This window comes from Callospermophilus lateralis, chromosome 6, assembly GCF_048772815.1.
Source record: "Callospermophilus lateralis isolate mCalLat2 chromosome 6, mCalLat2.hap1, whole genome shotgun sequence".
Classification (NCBI taxonomy): domain Eukaryota; kingdom Metazoa; phylum Chordata; class Mammalia; order Rodentia; family Sciuridae; genus Callospermophilus; species Callospermophilus lateralis.
Window position 1 is genome coordinate 19,083,896 of NC_135310.1, and position 23,128 is coordinate 19,107,023.

Consider the following 23,128-nt stretch of genomic DNA (forward strand, 5'->3'; position numbering starts at 1 on the left):
TAAGTACACTCTTGGGGCTAATGGTGTAGCTTAGTGGTAGAGCACATTTAGCCTGCACAAAACCCTGGGACCCAATACCACTCCCCCAAATTAAATACACTTTTTTTTTTTCTTGTACCAGGGGTTGAACCTAGGGGCACTTAATCACTGAGCCACATTTCCATCCTTTTGATTTTATATTTTGAGACAGGGTTAGGGTTAGTGCTTAGGGCCAAGCTAAGTTGCTGAGGCTGGCTTTGAACTTGTGATTCTCTTGCCTCAGCCTTCCAAGCTGCACATTACAGATGTGCGCCACTGTGTCCAGCGAGTACACTATTAATTGTCCTCTACAGAATGGTCCAAATCACCTTTCCCACCTTTCAGCCAAATGAGATTGCCTGCAGATCTCTACGTGGCCTCTGAAGTTTCTGAACTCCAACATGGCTCAGTTTTCTCCACATAAAAATCTTCCCATCGGTGTCACCTATGAGTCCCATTGCAAATGTCTCCCTTTCATCAACTGTCCCTGACTCAACCATGGTGTTCCTTCCTTCACTGAACCCTGCCCTTTGGACAGTGTGCGCCTTGTGTATGATCGAAGTGGATCCTCTTTATTTATAATGGCAATTACTCTCAATAATCTCTCTGTGAACACAGAGTCAGTGAATACTGAACACTGAAATGCAGGGGCAGGTTCCAAGGAGCCTCGGGACACATTTTCAGCAACACATGACCTTGTTTTACGTTTCTTTTTAAAAATTCAACCTCTGTGATTGGCTATGAACATTGAGCCCTTGGCCAACAGCACTGTAACCATGCCTGAAGGAAGTTTCTCTGTTTTTTTCTTAAGGTGAGTAGCAGCCTTCTTGGGCTTTGGAGCCCCAGACTGTACTTCAGCTGACTGCTTGGGGGCCATTCAAAATAGCAAAATCACCAACAAAAATGAGAAAACCATGTCTCTACGTAGACTGCAAAAAGGGCACTTGTTTATAGTGCAAGGGCTGAAATAGGAGCTGGGAATATGAGCAATGGTGACTCAAATTTTTTGTTGTTCTGTGGAGGTCCATGAATGAGATGGTGCCTTCTCTATCAGTTGTTATGAGTGCCTGACCTAGGGCGGAACCTGATAGTGAGAAGCATCTGGGAGAAAATCAGAGAAAAATGAAGTTAGACACTGTTACCAAACAGTGTAACTTAAAATTTGCTGTCCACCTTCTATGTGTCAGACTCCGGGAGGAGGATATATAGTAGTGAACAAAATAGGAGACACAGTTCTAACACACGGGGATAGAGCCAGAGGAGGTGCCAAGAGTCGATATACTATTCCACTAAAATGTAAAGATGATTCTGCAGACAGACTTACTGCAGTCACACTGAAATCAACTTCCACGTGCACCAGGCAGCACAGTGCAGGGTTAAAAGCATGATTGGACAATGCCACTTGGTTTGAATTCTGGCTCTGGCCTATTAGCTCTATGACCTTGGGCAAGTTGCTTGACCTTTCCTTGCCTCAATTCTTGCTCTGTAACAGCAGGGCTAAGCACATCATCTACTTCTTCGAGTTGTCGTAAGGATTATACGTTAATATTGGCAAAGCATTTAGAACGGTACCTGACGATTCAGAGGAATCGCATTTTAAAAATTCCTACGTAGCACCTAGTTTATCCGAAGATGTAAATCTTGTTGGGTCAATTTGTTTGGGAGAGAGGTAAGCAAGGAGCGTGGCTATTATTTCTATTTCAAATTTTCATCATGGAGCCTGGGAAATGTGGGCTTGAGGGCTTAGGTGATTAACCTTGGTACAAGATCAGCCAGTGGGCAGAGCTGTTCTCCAATGACTGCAGCACCAAATCACAGGTGCTCCTGAGCCATCCCGCTCAGTCTCTTGTGAGTCACAACTTAACCCAGCATATGATCAGGTTAAGTGACAAGGATTAACTCAGGGAATGCTCCCACTGAAAGAGAAATTAAAGTTGAAACAATCTAAAACATTAGAAAAACAACTCTATAGAAATAGCATGAGTAATCACAAAGTAAAAGCATGAATAGATTTAAAAACCAAACTAAACCAAGACTCAGGAACAAAGAGATATTCTAATTCCAAGAATCAGCGGGAACAATGACTTTCCTCCGAAAAGCCCTGGTAGAATAGTATTTGACAAACAACTCCACCATGCCTCTCGTATGGAATCAAAAGCACATAACATGCTAGTGCCAGAAAACAAGTGGGGATCTGTTTTCCAAATTAATTGGGATGCCAAAGCTCCCATGTTCAATGGAAACTTACAAATGTGGTAGAGGAAGCTGTCGTCTAAGGAGTGGAGAATAGACTGCACGAGGAAACTCACTGTTTTGTCTAGAAGAGAGTGCTAAATATTAATTTAATTCTTTTGAGAATGAAATGCACCCCTCCCCAGTGTTATGCCTATAGTAAATGAGAAAATGGTCACAGAGACTTTAATTAGAGTTAGAAAATCCTTTTATGTGTGCAGATGGATGAGTGCTATGATAAATGGGAGCCTTGTGCCACCCTTAAGCGGGGTTCGAGATTTAACATAGAAACATAGTTTAGATGTCAGAGCATGTACATACGCTCAGGGGAAAATGACAGTTGGTCTCAAGTTTTCGGGGAATACTGCCTATTCCTTTTTTCACTTGTTTTAGAACTTGGGAACCATCTGTTTTTTGAAATGTGAAGCCAGTACTTGTAGCTGTAGCAGGCGAATGACTGAAAGACAGAAAGGAAAGGTTGAGTCCAGGAATACAGGAGCCTGTCTTAAAAACTGCTTTTTTTTTTTTTCGCCACTGATATTAATTAAGAGTCATTACATTTTGGGACACTTTGTGATCACAACAAAAATCACCTGTTACCATCTGTGGGAATGAAACCACGCGTGACTTTTCAGTGGCTTAGTGGAGCCTGGCTATTCACATTAGAAAGTTAAACATGTACACACTGTTCTATTATGAAAGGAACCTGGCACTTCAGCAAAAGGGAATGTGAAAGACTTTTATTAAGATTCAAAAAGTAGTAATCTAAAACTTCAAGCCAACTCACATAAAAAATGTAGGCTTGTTTCACATCACTCATTACATAGGCATTGTCCTGGTCATGTAGACCCACTTTACAATTATACAAATAGTCCCTGCTGTCTGCTCTGAATCCTTTAATCTGAAGCCTGGCTTTACTTAACAAATAAAAAAACAAAAACCTGTCATCATGTCCAAGAACAATAAGGACCCAAACACCTGTATTCAAAAAAAGACAAACTCTGAAATGAAATTTGATGTTATCAAAATCAGGGACATCTATTTCAAACACCAATTTCTGTATTTTCCACAATGTACATATCATATAAAAGACAAAGAAGCACTATTTCTTAACTTCATTTTAACATTTATGTATCCCACTCTTTCAGTATTTTAAATGCAAAGCTTTCTAGCTAATTAGTGGTCTAGCTTGGGAACCTCTCTCTCATCACATTGGTCATAAGGGAAAATATCTGTGTAGTTCAAAAAGGCTGTACCTGTTGGTTAACCTGGACAAACATTAGAAATTTCTTGGCTTTCAGATTAAGAATCATTATCACCATCAGCTATGGATCTTTTAGTACAGTAAGAGGATATTTACTGTGGGGACCCAAAGGAATAAAATATCCACTTTGTCAGGAATATACAAATAGAAGTCGAGGTTGTATGGACTGTCAAGGGGGAAGAAAATCGCAACTGCTGCAAGAGAAGGTGGTTTGGAAAGTCCTCATGATCTTCAACTTTAGTTTAATCCTTGTAGGGAAGGAGTAAGGAGAGTAAGCTGTGTAAAAGGCACAAACATTCTAATGACAGATGCCTGGGCAGGGAGGTGGGAGTCAGTTTTTTCTTTTTAAAAACATTTCCACAGTGCCATGAGGAATAACAACACTTTTGGAACAAATATTAATAAGTTGTAATGGTTCTTTAGTATATAGATTGGGTCAGAGGAAGGCTGTCCTCAGAAAAGGAAGGAGGTAAAGAGGATCTGAAGGAAGGAGGCATTAGACTGAGAGGACCTCAGACCAATTTTAGGCTTAATAAAAATATGCAGGTGTGCAAACACTAGGTAAGTCCTTCAAGTGAAGTGTTTATCTTCCTTGAGAAACAGTTATATTCCCTAAAATGTACACTTTGTAGATAGGTGGATAAGCAACAGAACAAACACACTTGATCTTCAGGTTGGCCTTTGATAGCCTTTTAAACTCTGCAAAGCAACCCACCTTTGACAATCAAAGGGAAGAAAATTCAATTTCAGTGATTGAAACACCAAATTCTGATTCGAGATGTTCCCAAATTCAGAAAAATAAAGAGTAAACTTACCTGTTAATTCTGTTGAGAAAAACACCTCAACCCAGTCCTACAAATTTTTTATTTGTTAAACAAAAACATGACCCATGGTTTCAGGTCAATACAGTTCCTAGTGAGGAACTCTAGTGACAGAGAGAAGGGGCTGGCTCAAAGGATTCAATCTTCCATTTCCTAAACCAGTCTACCACACTCCGATGGGGAAAACCTGACTTAATAAATACCAAGCTCTGAAATCCTGTTTTCTTTAGAAGAGAGATTTCTCTCAATTGCCTAATTGTGTTTTCAGGTGGAAGCAATAAAAATTAAAATGCTAATATGCTAATGCATAACATATATTATATGCTAATACCCAGTGTGCAGCCAGTAAATCTGGAACAGCCTTTAGTGCCAACAGACTTAATATTATTTTCTAAGGCAACATGCCCACTTCAACCACCCATGAACTGAACAGTATATCTTACACTATTCATTTTTTTTTTTTTCTTCAGTCTGGGGATTGAACTCAGGGCCTCACACATGCTAGGCAAGTGTTTTACCACTGAGCTACATCCCCAGTCCCCACTATTCACCTCTTAAACCTATCATTGCTCCCTAGAATTTTTCACTGATATTAAACTGGGCTAGAGAAAACTGATGAAATGTCCGTTAATTTTGCTATTATAAATACTTGGACAAAAATATCAGGTTAAAGTTAATAGCTAATATAGTTTTGGAATATCTATGGACATAATTTTCCATATAATTTCAATTCCTCTCATAATCAATTTTAGGTTGTAGAATGATTCAGGTTTGTCATTTAAAAGTAAATAAACAAATAGAGTAAAGGCATTCTGTCCATCTACAACTACACACACATAAAAAAAAAAAATAAAGAAAATTTCTTTCATACTAGTTTTTTTTGGTACCAGGGATTGAACCCAAGGGCGCTCAGCCACTGAGCCACAATCCCAGCCCTTTTAATTTTGAGACAAAGTCTTGCTAAGTCCTTAGGGACTTGCTTAGTTGCTGAGGTTGGTCTCCATCTTGTGATCCTCCTGCCTCACCCTCCCAAACTGCTGGAATTACAAACATGCGTCACCATGTCTGGCCCTCTTTCCTACTAGGTTAAACGGCAACTTGAGGCAGGCCTTGGTACAGCTACATCACAGAGACCAGCAAATGCTACCTAATTCTCTGTAAGCTCATAAAAACTGTGCCATGATACTGATAGAGCCAGTATCAACCATTTGACAACCCAGCATAAATGGTCCAAGAAATCATGCTTGTTTTCAACAATGGGGTAAATTTTCAAAAATTTAAAAACAGAAAGTTATAAACACATTATTAAAAAAAGCTACATCCACTTTGTTCTGGCTTAGCTGAAATCTGGTTGCTATCAGTTAACAAGCAGCCTGGGGAAACTGACAAAAAGAATCCAAGCCATGTAGCTTCTGAACACCTGGTGTCCTGAGAGGACTCCAGAGGGTGAAGGTTATTTTAAAATTTTTTTCCTGATCTCAATTAACAATTAAATGTTCTGTTGGGGTACAAATTATTTCCTGTCCCACAAACTTTAAAAACAAGGCACAAAATCCACATTAGAATATAAGTTTTTTAATTTTTATAAATAACTTATCTGTTACAAAGATAGTTTACCCAGCTAAATCACAAAACCATCAACTCAAGATATCCAAATTACGTTTTATTAATAAAACAAGTAAAAACTGATTTATCAATCTTCACATAGAACTGCAGATGAAGCTGAAAAACAAGGCCTATTTTTAAAACAAAATGCATCCAATGTAAGGGCTCTGGGTCTACTGCCTAATTACCTAGGATTGTCATATTTCTTTCCATATACATAATGTAAAGCCTGGAAGCTGAGGCTTTGACATTCATAGAGATCACTGTAATAATCCTGATTATTTAAAACAGCCACTTGCAAACATTTACAGTGGGTGACAGTCTACATTACCTCCTGTCTTTTACTGTATTTCAGCACTTCCCTTAGCCCCATTCTAAGCACTGATATATAGTTTCATAATTCTTTTTAAATGCATACTGTTATCTTTTCTTGATTCCATTGAGTTATATACATTCCTGATCATCTGAATACTTATTTTCCTTACAAAAATATATCATCAAAATAAAGAGATGCTTGAGGTTGCTTCAGTGTTCAAGTTTGCTTATTTTTCTTTTTTTCCAGCTTTTCTTCAGTTGTCCTAAATATGAATAGCCTTGTTTTATAAATACACGTTACTGCCACCAAGTCAGGTTTAGAAACAGATTGTCCCAACAGTAAAGCATTTAAACTTCTTTCCAAATAAAAGGGCTGTCGGTACTGCTGCTGTTGCTGGTTTTGAAACTGTACTTTTCCGATAAAAATCTCCTGCGAAAGTTCTGTGGGGCACCAAGCAGATGAGGCACACTTTGCGAGTGGGTTAAAATACCTTCTGTTTTAAGCTTCCCCATGGAAGACAAAACACCATGTTGTGCCACCCCACTTCTAAAGTCAGCACACAGTGTGACCTACTGACATAATTCTTGTAATACCTTCTGCAGTTCATTGTGCAGCATCTGTATGTCTTCACAGAACATTGGCACCCATGAGGGCAAAGTACAGGGTAAGTAGAGGAAAGTTATTTTGTGCATAGTTTCATTTCATTAATGCTTTTTTATTTTACGACATTGCTTCTCTTAGGTAAGGCTTAAAAGGGACATGATCGTGCTTAATCACTAAAAGGAAAAAAGAAAATTAGTTAACAAAAGGCTATTACACTATACATATAGAAATATAAGAAAATAATAAAGAAGAAATCACTTAAAGCAGACTCGAGAGATCTGTACAGTAGGAAAAGCTTTGGGGTATTTCACTGCATGTTTGTACAGACAACGCATGCTGCTTTCCTTTTCATCTTGAGACCCTAGATTCTGGCTTCACAGAGACACTTTCAGGGAAGACAAAGACAAGGCCAAGAGTACCACAGATGTGTGAAGGTCTTCCCCTAGCCAATGGCACTATGCGGCTGCAGTTTTTAAATAGTTAAACCTTGTTCCTTCTCTTGTATGTAGTGTTTCACTGAAAGCTTTAAAAATAAAAAAGCTATCATTCTATTTCTTCCTCCTGTCAAAATTCAGTAGTGACACGAGGGGAAAAAGTACTGGGAACACCTTGGCATTAACATAGTGAGAATTAGCTGTAACGGGCTCCTGGTAACACTGTACATGGTCAGGCAGCAGGCAACCAAGTCTTTCAGCAGATTACCTTTCAGGTGATGGATTTCAACTGCCTGTGACATTATACTGAGGTATTATTAGCTCTGTGGGCTGACACTTAATATTAGCACAACACCATCTTGTCACACCTTCCATTTGACAAAATCCTATGTAGCAGTGAAATGTTGCCCCGATGACAGACTAGTTTCTTGAACTTTAGATGTGGTTTTAGAGAAGACATAGGGCCTTCTGGCTCAGAAATGCCGTGGCATCTCGCACTGTTCACAGCGGATTAAGGCTGGATGGTTCAAAAAAGTACAGGCAGTGCAATTCCACTGAGCCCCCTCATCGTCGTCTGCGTCTTGAGTCTTTGGTGTTTTGATGGTAGACCTTTGATCTGTAAGAAAGAAAAAAATTTATTTTAAAGGCAAAGATTACAAAGTCTGACAAATTACTGGCAACTCTAAATACCATTTGTACTGCATTGCATGAAGCAGTTTGTTAATCAAAGGAAGCTGAAACTGACACGTGCTTGACCACTCCAACCTTCACTGAGCTGGTACTTCTCCTCTGCAGAAGAGCAACACGGACATGATAGAACCACCCCCACATCTCCTTAAGGGAGAAAACAGCATCAATTCCCCCAATTTATAGCAGAAGAAAGGATACCCAATAGCAAACTTTCTGTAATGTCACTTAAAATCGTAAAAGTGTCCAACTGCAAAGCAATACTGAGCGTATTTACGTCTCATTTCTCACCGAAGTCATCTTTGTATTTCCATTAAATGTTCTGTATCTACTGAAAACATAAATCTTGGATAACATAAATCAAATATGGAGAACTAATTTCTTATCTTATTTAACTGTATCAAAAATAGACCTTGAAGAAGTACATCAGCATAAAACATCTACCAAATTTTCTTACTTTTTAAAAATCACATTTACTATGGTGGAACAGAAATGACCTTAGGTAGTAGCCTTTTCATTTTGTTGAAAAGTTTCCTTTTTGTGCAGTAGCTCTTAAGTATGATGCATTCCCACTTATGTATTTTTTGCTTTTGTTGCCATTTCCAAAAAAATCATTGTATAGAACAATGTCAAGAGGTCTTTTCCCTATGTTTTCTTCTAGTAGTTTTATGACTTTAAGTTTAAATCTTAAATCCATTTTGAGTAAATTTTTGTATATGGTGTGAGGTAAGGTTCCAATATCATGCTTCTACTTGTGGATATTTGTTTTCCCAATATCATTTTTTTAAAGAGGCTATCATTCCCCCATTCTGTGTTTTTGGTAACCTTGTCAAAGATAAGCTCACCACAGATGCATGTACTTATTTCTGTGCTCTCTATTCTGTTCTACTACTGGTCTGCATATCTGTTTTTATGTCAGTACCATATTGGTTATTGTAGGTTTGTAATTTATTTTGAAATAATGGGGTCTTCTGTTGTTCCTTTGGCACCCTGAAAGTTAATCTGTGAGTTATTTTGAACAATATTAGTTCCTCTGATCTGTGAATGGAGGATGCTTTCCATATGTGTATTTATTAGTTTCCTTCATCAGTGCTTCTTAATTTTAGTATATAAACATTCCACCTCTTTATTTGTATTTATTCTTTGTGTTGTTACTGTGAATGGTATTGTTTTCCTGATTTTCCTTTCACAGTTCACTGTGTATAGAAACCTAATTGATTTCTTTTTCTTTTTTTAAAATAAGCTTTTCATATTTTTTAAATATTGTTTTTTTAGTTATATATGGACACAATATCTTTATTTTGTTTATTTATCTTTTATGTGTTGCTGAGGATCGAACCCAGTGCCTCATATGTGCAAGGCAAGTGCTCTGCCACTGAGCCACAACCTCAACCCCTAATTGATTTTTTAAAAATTTTTTAGTTGAACATGGACACAATACTTTTATTTTACTTATATATTTACTTTATGTGGTGCTGAGGATTGAACCCAGTGCCTCATGTGTGCAAGGCAAGCACTCTACCACTGATCCACAACCCTAGCCCCCCCAATTGACTTTTGTACGTTGATTTTGAATCTGTAATTTTACTACATTCTTTTATTAGTTTTTTTTTTTTTTGTTGTTGTTGTTGAATCTTTAGGCTTTTCTACATATATTGTTGTCCTATTTTATCCTTGGGAAATACACTGAATGATCCCCAGGGGATGCCTGAAATCATAATATATATGCCTAATTTATAAACCATGTTTATAAATTAGGCATATATATATACCTATATTTATAATTTACCTATACCTATATTTATAAATTAGGCATCATGAGAGATTAACAATAACTGATAATAGAATAATTATACTAATATATTGCAACAAAAGTTATTTAAAACTTATAGCTTTTCAGAACATGGTTGACTAAGGTAACCAATATGAAAGCAAATGCAGATAAGGGGTGACCACCATACAATTCTGCTGCAAACAGAATTTAACTTTCTCTTTTTTGATTTGGAAATCTATTGTTCATTTTTATTCTCTAATTGCTCTCGTTAGGACTTTACACTGTGTTAAAAAGGAGAAGACACAGTAGGCATCCCTGCTTTGCACTAGCTCTTGTAGTGAACATCTTTCCATTTCCTCCCACTGACTATGATGTTATCTGTGTTTTCAGACATGGCCTTTAGTATGTTAAGTTCCTTCTACATCTATTTTGTTAAGAGTTTTAATCATCAATGGATGTTGAACTTGGTCAAATAATTTTTATGCATCTACTCAGTTGACCACAACAGCTTTTACTTTCTATGTGTTGTATCACACTGATTTCTGTAGGATGAATCATTCATTCTTCCATCTTAGGGATCAATCTCAATCATGGAATATGATCCTTTCAGTGTGTTACTAAATTTGGTTTGCCATTATTTTAATGAGGATGGGGATTGTAGCTCAGTAAAAGAGCACTGCCTGGCATACATGAGTCTCAGTACTATAAAAAAAATTTTTTTTTTAAATGAAGATTTTATGCATTCATGGTTCAGCAGGTATGTCACTTATGAAGATATCTATATCTGGTCTGGAGCTTTTGTTGTTGTTGTTATTAGGAGATATTTTATTACAGTTACTTATTTGTTACTGTGTTCAGGCTACTACTTCTTCAGTTTTGGTAGGTTATATATTTCTAGGGATTTACCCATTTATAGGTTATTGAGTTTGTTGGTGTAAAAACACACACACACACACACACACACACATAGTAGATCCTTATAATCGTTTTATGTTTGAGGCTTCTCTCTCAGTTCTGATTTTGAATCTTCTGTTTTTCTTAATCTCTTTAGCTATGAGTTTGTCAACTGTATTTTTTCAAAAAATGTTTAGCTTCTTAATTTTTATATTGTTTTAAAATTCTCTTATTTTTGTGCTACTCTATTATTCCCTTCCTTCTACTAACTTGGGGTTTAGTTTGTTGTTCCTCTAGTTCCTTGAGTATAAAGTTAGATCATTTATTTGTGGCCTTTCTTCTTTTTTTTTGAACTTACCTCTTTGTATTATTTTTGTTTGATCTCATAGGTTTTGATATATTGTTTTTGTTTTTCTCAAGATACTACTTAAATTCCCTTTTCATTTCCTCAAAGATCCAATGGATGTTCAAAAGTGTGTTGTTTACATTTACACAAATTTTCTGGTATTCTTGTTAATGATTTCTAGTTTCATTCCACTGTGGTTGAAAAAGATAATTGGAATGATTCTAGTCTTCTTAAATTTGACTTAGTTTGTAAACAAACATGTTGATCTACCCTGGAGAATGTTCCATGGGACCTCGGGATAAATGTATATTCTTTTGGTATTGGGTAGGCAGTTCTATATTGTTTGTGCCTTCCTTTTGAATTGATCCTTTATAATTTATATGTAAAAATTATATGTATTAAGATTTCTTTGTGTTTAGAGACATATTTAGACTTAAAAATCTATTTTTTTCTGATACAACCACTCATGATTTCTTTTGGTTACCATTTACATGAAAAATCTTTTCCCATCCCTTCACTTTCAGCCTATGTATGCCTTTAAATATAAAACAAGTCTCTTATAGATAGCACATTGTTGGATCCTGTTTTTAAAATTTCTTTTATTCCACATTTAAGGCAATAATTGCTAAGTGAAGACTTATTACCATTTTGTTGTTTCTAGTACATTTGGCAGCTTTTTGCTCCTCTTTTTCTCTTTTGCTATCTTCCTTTTATGATTTTTTAATAGTGAATACTTTGCTTTTATTTTTATCTTTTATGTATCTATATAAGGGTTCTTCTCTGTCATTAGCTTGACACTTGCATAAAATATCTTTTAACTATACGTTTCTATTTTAAGTTGATGATAACTTAACTTCAATTGCATACAAAATACTATATATACTATACTTTCAGCACCCTCATCCTGTCATTTTGTGTTCTTATAGTCAAAGTTTGCTTTTAAAAATACTGTATATTCATTAATATAATTTTAATATTTTAACTTTCATATTAAAGTAAATTATATACCATGATTGTAATGTTATATGTATGTATATGTTTACATATTTACCTTCAATAGTGTGAATTATGCATTTGATTTCATTTCTTTACTATTTTAATGCCTGGATCAAAACATACAGACACATTTTGACATGTGTCAATTTGGTATGCATATATTCTATGACTATCAATGATGTAAAATGACACCAGGTAACATTTTCTGAAAACCATTCATCTGGAATTCAGGATATTTTGATTACGTAAAGTCATATCAATATTAAATAAAATAGAACACTATGAAAAAATAAACTTCCCTAAAAGTGTCATCATTTATCTAAATTGAAAGAATACAAATTTTTGCCCTTGATAATTTATTTTAAAACCAAGACTTGCTATTTTGGGAATACAAGTAATCTCTAAGGTCACATGTATGGCTATTTTTTTACTTTTTTATTATTTTTTTTTAGTTGTTGATGGATCTTTATTTATATGCAGTACTGAGAATCAAACCCAGTGCCTTACACAGGCCAGGCAAGCGCTCTTGTTACAACAGGAGCCACAACCTCAGCTCACATCTATTACTTTTAAGAAGCTAAATACATTACACCTTTGCATCCTCCCCAGCCCCCAGCATATAAATGAAAATAAACAAACATCTTCCTAATAAATCCACCCAAGAATGCCAAAGTTTGAAGTACTTCTAGAGTGGAAGGTTGTTAAAAATAAAAAGTTTCTAAGATTTTGCTTTTCAAAATTAACAGTTTTCACACTTAATGGATACACTAACCTTTGGGTTTTGGTGGCACAGGACCTACAAATCCAATATTGTCATAAAAGTTATGAATAGCGCTGGGGTTAAAATGTGGTCCTGAAATATATAAAAAGTAAATATATCAATGTTTATAGTCCAAAAATACTTATTTTATTTTTTAAAGCAAGCATTTCTTTCTAAAAATGCTACAGTATAAAACCAAAGAAATGCTTTTCATTATCTTCATCTCTATCTCAAATTATATGTAAGATTTCAAAAACATATTTCAAAATATAGGTATAATATAGCATTCATACACAGAGATAAGTGTTAAACTGGGGAAAAAGTCAAACTAAAGATGGTAAGAAAGAATTAGAAGTGACCCCTGTTCTATGTTACAAATGAAAATAACATAAAATTTAAAAAATAACTTTAAATTATCAAGCATGGACTTGAACAACTACAGAACCTGGCCCCAAGTAAGTATAAAAATCTTGTGCTAATGTGATATAATGGTTCAAATTTTTTACTACATGAACAACGTCAAGGATTGTAGTCTAGACTAGCCATTTCTTTTCTTCAAAGTTTAAACTGCGGCATTTTTCTATGAATGTTTCAAGATAAACAGCTTACCAATATATACATTTTTTTAAATTTAAGTAAAATCAATCATCTTTCAGTTTAATGAATGTTGGAAGGCACTCCAAAGTAAGACTGAGGATTTCTTTTTTATTAATTTCCTTCCTTTCCCTATTATTTTCTATTTTATATATTTCTATTATTTCCCCAATTTCAGAATTATAAAAAGCTATCATTGACCTACAAATGTATAACCTTACTTTCATCATCTTCTCTATTTTTTTCAATTAAGGCAGTGCCATTGAGATGGGAATGCATAATTCTTGAAAGGACAAAAACGAAACAGTTGCATGGATACATCTGTTAATTAATAAACATCACAAAAGATTCTACACACACAAAAGCAATACATCTGACCAAAAGTGGATCTGAAGTATATAAAGTGTATCAAGTGACTTCTGAACCAAGTATGTACTTATTTTGGGGGGCAAGAGGCAATAAAAATCTAATGTTTCTTTAGCATTATCAACTGGCTCCAAACTGAGGTACTAAATTATGACCGATGAGTTCGTTCTCAGCCACAGGAAAAGAGTTGGCAGATTAATTCAATGAATTTCAGCTGAGTATGCACTGAACTTTACCTCGGGCTTGAAAAAGATCAATTTCTTTGGTTAAGCAGTCAATGTCAATCTGGAGTTGTCTATTACAACTTCTCAACTGCTGCATTTCTTCGAGCTGAAAAATAATTCCATGTCAGAAAGATTTGCATTGAAATCTCATGTAATTAGTTAAGAAAGAATGGAGTTTTTGTCAGGGGAAGGTAAGGACAGAAAACCAAGTATGAATTTAAGAACATTTGTAGAAAACTACATCAAGTCTTTTGACATTATGACATACAGCCTATTCTCAGGTTCAAGCACAGAGGTCACCACAGTTACATATGACTTACCGAAGGTATTTGGGATATGGAATTTGATCTTTTCAGGCGCCTTCGAGTTAGATTATTTTCCATTTCATTGACCTCAGATTTTAGTTTATCCAGCTTTTTCTTTTGAATCTCAAGTTCTCTTTGAAGTCGTTCCATTCTGGCCTTCTGGTGTACCAACAGAGCTGCAATACATATTAGTAAACATGAGGACCCACCTACTTCAGTCAGTTAACCTTTAAGCAGACTTGGGAAAAGAACACAAATTAATATTTCTGTGCCAAACAGGAACTGTCAAGAATCCCCAAACTACATTAAAACAAAATATTTTGAGATTAAACATTTAAAATTCCAAAAATAATTGTTTTAATTATTTAAACAAATGTCACTTTATTTAAAAAAATTTTAGGATTTGGATTAAATCCACTTTATGGCCGAAGACAGTGATTTTAGCCTATTACTTTTCTAAAGATTCTAGTCTAGTTAACCTACTTATTGTTATCTAATTCACATCTGACATTTGGAAAGGATAAGCCCTTTTACTCCAGAGTGACATATTTGTTTTTTGCATGAGATATTCTAACATTAAAATTATATATATATTTTAGAAAGGAGTGTGGGAATAGGGTGAATACATGTTGGTATATGCAACAAGTAAAAGAGGAAGACTGATTACAAGCCATCTGAGTGTTAACATTAAAGTATTCAAATTGAAAAGTAAAAATAATACCATTTAGAGAAATTACTTTTTATTTTCTTACACTCAGACCATATTTTGTGAAAATATTTTATACACACACACACACACACATACACACACAGTTTGTAGTACTTGGTACTGAACCCAGAGCTTCACGCATACTAGATAAGCACTCTACCATTGAGCTACATCCCCAGTTCCCAAGATTTTTAAAAGAAACAAAATAAGCAATCAATCTTGAACTATGAACTCCCTGAGAAACCTTATTAAGCCTTGAAAACAGGGGTATGTCTTTTTGATCCATCTCTGGACAACTGAACCCTCATCCTTTCATCCTTTAGTATACTGGATTGGAAATAAAGGTACTTGAATGAGATAGCTTAGGGTGATTCTATCTTGAGGAAATAGGCAGATGTGAAAAAAATACCTTAAATCTCTAGAAATAAAGTGATTTGAAATGAAAAAAGTAAAAAAGATTAAATAGAAGATTAATAGTCAAAGACACAGTTGGTGACCTATAAGATCAATCTAAGAATTTTACCCAGAATGTACATATAGCACTAGAAAACATGAAGGAGGAGTTAAAGGATCTCACATACAGTCATATACTATATATTGACATTTGGGTCAATGACAGCCTGCATACACAAAAGCAGACCCAAAACATTATAATGGAACTCTAAAATTCCTACTGCCTAACACTTTTACTGTGTCTTTTCTATGCTTAGATAGATTTAGATACACAGATACCTACCAGTGTTTTACAATTACCTACAGTTTTCAGTAAAGGTTTGCAGCTTAGGAGTTACAGGCTGTACCACACAGTTCAGGTATGTAGGAGGTAATAGCATTGAGGTTTGTCTAAATACATTTTAGGATGTTTGCAGGATGAGAAAAATCAGCTAATGACATATTTTCAGAACCTATCACTATCATTAAGTGACCCATGACTGTACATCTAAAAAGGAATACCAGAAGAAAATAAAGAGGCAAGATGTGAAGAGATACTAGCTGAAAATGTTCCCAAATAGAAGAAAATAACAAATTCCAGAAAATAATGGAATAATTTGCTCATCTAAGAATACAGATGATTAAGACACTTTCAAAGTCTGGGTGATTTCATCAATGATAGATGCCTGTTGAAATAACTACTTAGAATGCTTTTTGTTAAGATGATGATGAAATACAAAGGGATGAAGTAAGATATCTGAGTAAATCTATCAAAGAGGAAAAAAACCATGTTGGATGTGGGGAATGACTGAGACGGTCTAAGGGAAAGTGAAACTAAAATCTTAGAAAAGAATAACAAGAAATTGGAAGTATGAAAAATTAGAAAGTATGCTAAGGTCTTCCAACTGTTCAGAGGAGTATCCTCAAATGCCGCTAAGACAAATACACATGTTAGTTTCTGAATTAAATATACAGCTTCTATATTAAAATGTAGTTTCTAAACAGTAATAAGAATGTTTAGTTTTGTTTAGTTTCTAAATTCAGTGACAGAACAAAGAGAAAGAGAGAAAATGTGATTAAGCCTAAAGAGCAAGTAAGGAGGTTTAAAGGAAAAAAATAGAAAACAAAACCAAAAAGCTGACAGAAGCAATTCCAATTTTATTAGTAATCACAACAAAAGCAACCCACTTGAAAGTATTGGTTGAATCACAAGAGATCAGCACACCATATTTTAAAAATTCAGTTACATGCTATTTATAAGCAAACATTCCAAATATAGTTCACTCATCCATTCTTCTTAATAAATTGACAGCCCATTATGTGTCAGATGCCATCGTTGGCCATTTGGGAAATGAGGCAAAAGCCTCTGCCCTGGTGGGGTGCACACTACAATGGTAGGAGAGGCTGGGAGGAGGGTAAGAACAAGACTGCATAAGTGGTCAGTGAATTATACAGGACAAATCTGGCCTGTTTTGTGAAGAAAGTTTTGTTGGAATCAGCCTTACTCATTTGTTTACTTAATGGTTATGAGTTTTTCCTGTTATAATAGCACTTGAGTTGTTCTGACAGAAACTATGTGGCCTGCAAAATTCTAAATAATTTACTATTTGACCCTGTACCAGACCACATAGTGCCTTGCTGACCTTATTGAAAAGATTCTGAATAAAATGAAGACCACATCAATGCACAAAAAGGTATAAAATAAAAGGATTAAAGTAAGAACCTTGTACTTCAAGCACCCTCTCACAGGCACAAAGTGAGAGTAGCCAATTGTTGGAGGTCTGAGGACTGTGGTGCACTGAAGGCAAGGACAAAAGCCAAACCCCAATAACCTAAGAAAAAGAAGTGTCCCCACTTCTGGGTGATAATATGATTCCCTTCTATTTATTTCCACACAACATTTGATATTTGACAAAAATTTATAAGATACACATAAAAGCACGAGAAAAGCCCAACTCATTATCCAGAAAAAATGCAACCAACAGAACCATTCTCAAGATGGGCCAGATGCTGGAAGTCTCTAATAGGCTAAAGGGTTGAATTTAAAAGGTGGACAATGTGCAGACAAAGAAGCACAATTTGAGATGGTAGAAACTGCAAATGAATCAAATGCTAGAAATAAAAAATACAGGAGCAGAGATAAGAATTCCTTTAACAGGCTTATTAGCACATGGCACTCCAGTTCTGTGGTGATAGAATGTGAATGTGAAGACAGAAATGACCCATATTTAACACAAAGAAAAACGTGGAAAAGAACAAAGAATTCAGGAGTTGTAGGACAACATGAAAAGCATGTGTGTAATTGGCAAGGAAGAAAAGAAAAACAAGACAGAAAAAATATTTCAGTGGTAGAGCACCTGCCTCACACGTATGAGGCACTGGGTTTTATCCTCAACACCAAATAAAAATAAATAAATAAAGACATTGTGTTCATCTACACCTCAAAAAAAAAAAAAAAAAAAAAAAAAATTTGAGGGCTGGGGCTATAGCTAAGTTGGTAGGGTGCTTGCCTTGCAAGCTCAAGGCATTGGGTTCAATCCCCAGCACCACCAAAAAAAAAAAAAAAAAAAAAAGTTAATGAAACAATGAATTATAGATCCAAGAGGCCCAGATAGCCAAATAATATTAAGACTAGAGAAAATACTTATGACACATCCTAGTCAAACTACCTAAAACCAAAGACAGAGAAAAAATCTTGTATGCTGCTAGAGATTCTTTTTTCCCTTTGTGGTACCGGGGATTGAACCCAGGAGAGTTCATGTATACTAGGTGAGTGCTCTATCACTGAGCTACATCCTCAGTCCTTTTAATTTTTTTTTTATTTTGGACAGGGTCTTGATAATTGCTAAGGTTGCCTTGAACTTGAGATCCTCCCGCCCCAGCCTCCTGAGTAGCTGGGTATATTTAATATAGATAAATCAGGCAAAAATAAACTGAAATAAAGTTAGTCTATTCACTTCAGAAATACCTCTTTTAGAAAATAAATTTGACTTTAGGATAAAATGCTTTATGAGACTACGAGGTTCTTAATGCTGAAAGGGAAAAAATGTTAATACATGATTCTCATTTTCTAAATGGAAAATCAAAAAAGATATTCTAATTTATTTTCCAATAGTGCATCATAAAGCATAAATTCCAGGATTCTTTTAGTCACAGCTCCTCTCATAATTCCCAATCTGGTATTTTTAATGTTTCTATCTTAATAGGAAGTAAACCAGGTTGAGCTACAGAGAAGGCCAATATTAACTTTTAACAGTGGGCAAAAATCTGATTTAAAGATTTAAAATTGAAGTAGCCTGTTATGATTTGGATCTGGAATGTCCAGCAAAGACTCATGTGTTGAAGGCAAGGTCCCTAATGCAATAATGTTCAGATATGGGGCTTTTAGGAGTCACTAACCTCATGAAAGGATCAATTCAGCATGGCTGAATGAACTGTAGGAAGTGGTGGAGACAGCAGGAGGTGAGACTTAGATGAAGGGTTGTGACCTTGGAGACTGAACCCAGGGCGCGCATGTACTAGGCAAGCTCTCTAATGATGAGCCACAACCCCAGCTCTGCTTTATGACCACACTAACTGAGCAGCGTTGCTCTGCCATTCCTGCCATGATGTTTTGCCTCACCACAAGCCAATGGAACCAACCAACCACCATGGACTGAAACCTCTGAAACTGTGAGCCAAAATAAAATTTTCCCCCTGCAACTTGTTTTTCTCAGGTATTTTGTCTTATCAATGGAAAACTGACTAACACAGAGCCATAGTTGCTACAGGTATAGCTATGAAGGAAATGGTTTTGAAATTAAACAGCAAATTCTTCAGAACATTTCTGAAACAGAAAATACTGCATCCTTGGTAATTCATAAAGAGAGAAGTTTTTGCAATGGCTAAAGATTTGGCTATGATAAGTCTGAGGTTCTAAAGTAAAATATTGCAACTCTAGTGTCTTAAAATTATTTAAGAGGTACTTCTTTCCAGTTTTAACAAAATTTTAGTTACAAAGACTATATTACTTATAAATGACATACTCGGTTTAGATCTCTTAAGTATGTTTCTTAGTTATAAACAAGCTAAATGTGATATGAACACAGTATAAAAGGGCAATTTCTTAGCAATTCTTTATGCCTCTAATTACTTTTCACTTATAGGTTGGGGTTTTTAGATAGGAATCTGAGGAAGATAAACTACAAAGAAGAAAAGGAGGTTAATGTGAATTTCTAAAATAATTATGAAAATTCAGCTAAAGCTAAACTTTCTTCTTTAGCTGTGATTTCTGCAATTTTAATCTCTGTTGTACAAAATATTACCCAATCCCTGTACGTTATGAAACAGTATTGTCAGCTTTATTCTGAAGAAGGATAATTATAGTAAAGACACTTCTGTTCTAATCAGCTTCCACCAAAGGACCAGAGAGAAACACAATTATACTTCCAGGGTAAAAAAGAAGTAGATGTTTGGGGGCTGTAGAGAGCAACTGTAGAGAACTACAGTTGCTGAGGGAGGTTAGAAATTTTCATCACTGTTATGGAAAATGACTGTGAATAGAGACTTGAGAAAATTACTTCTCAGGGCTTCCTTTTTTTTTGGGGGGGGCACATAAAGAAACTGTTTTAAATGAAATAATTCTAACCACATATCGTGATGAACCAGGCTCTTGAACATCTACTAATTACACATGAGAAAAATTTGTTGTACAGTCACTAATATGCAATTATGTAAAAAGGTGAGTGTGTAACCAATGTGATTCTGCAATTTGTATTTGGGGTAAAAATGGGAGTTCAAAACCCAATTGAGTCAAATGTATGAAAGATGATATATCATGAGCTTTGTAATGTTTTGAACAACCAATAAAAAAGAAAAAAAAAGAAGAGAAAAAAAAATTTGTTGTAGAACTTCAGTGAGGGAAAATTTTCTCCATTCCTTTTATTTACATAGATTAATACTAACTTAAAAAGCTAAGCTATAAAGATGGAATTATATTAGCCATGACTTTAAAGATGGTTGACTGCACACTGTACTTCAAGAATTTTCTGTTTCCTGAAAGCCCATGAAAATGACAAGAGGAATAAAACTGGTATAATCCAACAATAAAGAACAGGAAGAAGGCAATTAATGGACAACAGATTTCAACAAGTTTCTAGAACACTAAAAGCAGATGAAATGACATAGACTAATGAAGAAGAACAGAGAAACCTACAGTCTTGTGGACAAGTGGGCTGCTACAAAGAGCAGTGAGCAAACCTGCCCTGCAGAAACTTACCTATTCAGCACAAAGCAGTCTGTCAAGTGCTAAGTCTCACTTTCATATATAGGGCTCTCAGCCAGCCTTCACGACACTTCCCTCTTAAATATGAACCATCTGCCAAGTATCACAACACATTTGAGGAACGTCTGATGCATGAAAGAACTGAATGAACAGTGAGAAAAACTAAACCAGATTAACTGGAGATAACTGAGTAGAGAGATGAGAACTTAAATTCTAATTACTGTCTTTAAGAAATGAGAAATAATATTATACCCATCATAAAACAACTGTCATGAAAAAGAATCAGAACTAGCACTCAGAAATTAAAAACATTAATGCTGAAATGAAAATTTCATACATGGGCTGGAACAAATATTAAGGGAATTTCCTAAAATGTAAAGTAGACAAAGGTACACTATATTGAGGATATGAGAATAAGAAATAAATAGAAAGTTGGTTCAGGAATTTAAACTGCTGAAGAAGCAAGGTTCTATAAAGAGAAAGCATGGAAACTAATGAGGACCAGAAAAGAATTTTGCAGGGCTGAAGGGAGAGGTGCTAGCTTTTGAATAGGAGGAGTCCACAGAATGTGGGATGAGATGGTTTAAAAAAAAAAAAAAAAAAGAGAGAGAGAGACATAAGCTTAAACATAACATGTAGAGTTTCAGACTACTAGGACAAAAGGAAGATCTTAAGTATTTCCAGAAAGAAAAGAAATAGGTTACAAAGGCACAAGAATCACATTGACATAAGATTTCCTCTTGACAGGGGCAGTTGGTGGCACGTTCTGTGGAAAAAATTTTCATCCAAGAATTCTACACCAAGCTAGAAATATGAGGGCACTTTTAGACATTTAGGACTTAAAAATAACTTATTCTAAGTCTTTTATTAGATATTTGAGATGTTCTAGCAAACTGAAGGCATAAACCAAGAAGGAAGATAAGATCTAAGAGATGGTAACTATAAGAGTGATAAAAACCCAGAAAGCTGTATCAAAAAGAACTATATAATACAGATAAATTACTTGGCTCTGTTGTAAACATTTACAAGTATGATGATTAGACATGTAATTTCAGTAAGTTCCCGGCTTCATAAGCATCCTATAAATCAATACGCTATATAATTGCTGTGGTCAGAATGTTTGTATTCTTCCCAAATTCACATGTAGAAACATAATCCCCCATGGTGCTATTATGAAGTGCCTTTGGGAAGTGATTAGGTCACCGTGGCTGTACTCTCATGGATGGGGTTAGCGCCCTCATCCAAGATAGTGCTTGCTCTTCCCATTCCATCATGTGAGGATACACCAAAGGCATCTATGAGTAAAGGGACTTCACACAGAAGGCATCTATGAGTAATGGGACCTCACTGGACATTGAGCCTGCTTGTACCTTGATCTTGAACTTCCCAGCCTCCACAACTGTGAATAATAAATTTCTGTTGTTCATAAATTATCATGAACAAAATGTCAATGTTGTCTACTCTGAATATATATTATATAAGTAAAAATAAAGATGCCACATGCTGGGTAGCCTGTGTTATCAGCAAAAGCTTTCTGTACCTTAGCAAGAAGTTAGCAGAAAAAGGTTTAAACAGTATCAATGTATTTTAAAAGCTGTACTGAAGCTCTCTCTGTATCTATTTATATTTTATAATACATATAATGTAATTACATATAAATAATATACCTTGTATATTGAATATACATCAATATGTCTATAAAATAGTATACCTTAAAATACATTAAGTTTCCACTATTCTGGAATTCAATATAATTTGAATAGTAATGAGGCTTAAGTTATTTTTTCACTATTCATTCAAAAGAAATTAATAATTCAAAATAATTAATTAATTATTAATTAATACCATGAATGAAGTGTGAACAAAGATAAAGTTATGGAAACAAACTATTTCAACACCTTATACGTTATTACCTTGAAAGCTACAGGCACTAAATGTTTATTAAATATAAAATAGTGATAATGATTTGCTGTTTCTTTTTCTTTTGGAGATGGAGTGTCACTATGTTGCCCAGGCTGGCATCAAGTCTCTTTTTTGAGTAGCTGGGGTTACAGGCATATACCATCATGCCTGGCTTAACATTTTGACTTTTAATGGGTAGTAAATAGAAATATTGTTGAAAAAAAAACCTTGATATTTAAAGCCTCCTTAAAGTTTAGCTTAATTTTTTTTCACTTGATTTACTAATACACTGTAAAATATGGCAATACTTTTAGGTTGATGACATTGCATATCAGTGGCTTCTTTATATGCTAGTCCTAGTGGTGTATTTAATATCTCAATAATATATTTCTTTATTTAGTTTTCTAAACTTTTATCTTCCTAAATAGATGAAAATGAGGAATTATAGATAGAGAAAACATATTCAGTGTCTTTAAATCTTTTTAGTCAAAATTAATGGATATAAGTAATTAAAGCATGCAGCTCCCTCTTGTGGTTGATAACTGAATTTTCCTGAATTTAAGTACCAGGGCTCTTAAACCAC

The 23,128-nt window shown here is 35.0% G+C and overlaps 1 protein-coding gene across 4 annotated transcripts in view; it reads right to left on the minus strand.

Moving 5' to 3' along the window:
- Positions 1–5,941: 5,941 nt before the first annotated feature.
- The window catches only part of Tab2 (TGF-beta activated kinase 1 (MAP3K7) binding protein 2), a 75,915-nt gene continuing 58,728 nt past the window's right edge, over positions 5,942–23,128 (minus strand). For 3 of the 4 annotated variants that reach the window (XM_076858156.2, XM_076858154.2, XM_076858153.1), the window contains 4 exons: positions 14,255–14,415; positions 13,947–14,040; positions 12,763–12,843; positions 5,942–7,909 (listed from right to left, as the gene is read on the minus strand). In XM_076858156.2, coding sequence (XP_076714271.1) covers positions 7,767–7,909; positions 12,763–12,843; positions 13,947–14,040; positions 14,255–14,415 — 479 coding nt within the window. In that variant the 3' untranslated portion in view covers positions 5,942–7,766. The remainder of the gene's footprint in view (positions 7,910–12,762; positions 12,844–13,946; positions 14,041–14,254; positions 14,416–23,128) is intronic. The other variant, XM_076858155.1, reaches the window with a different exon arrangement.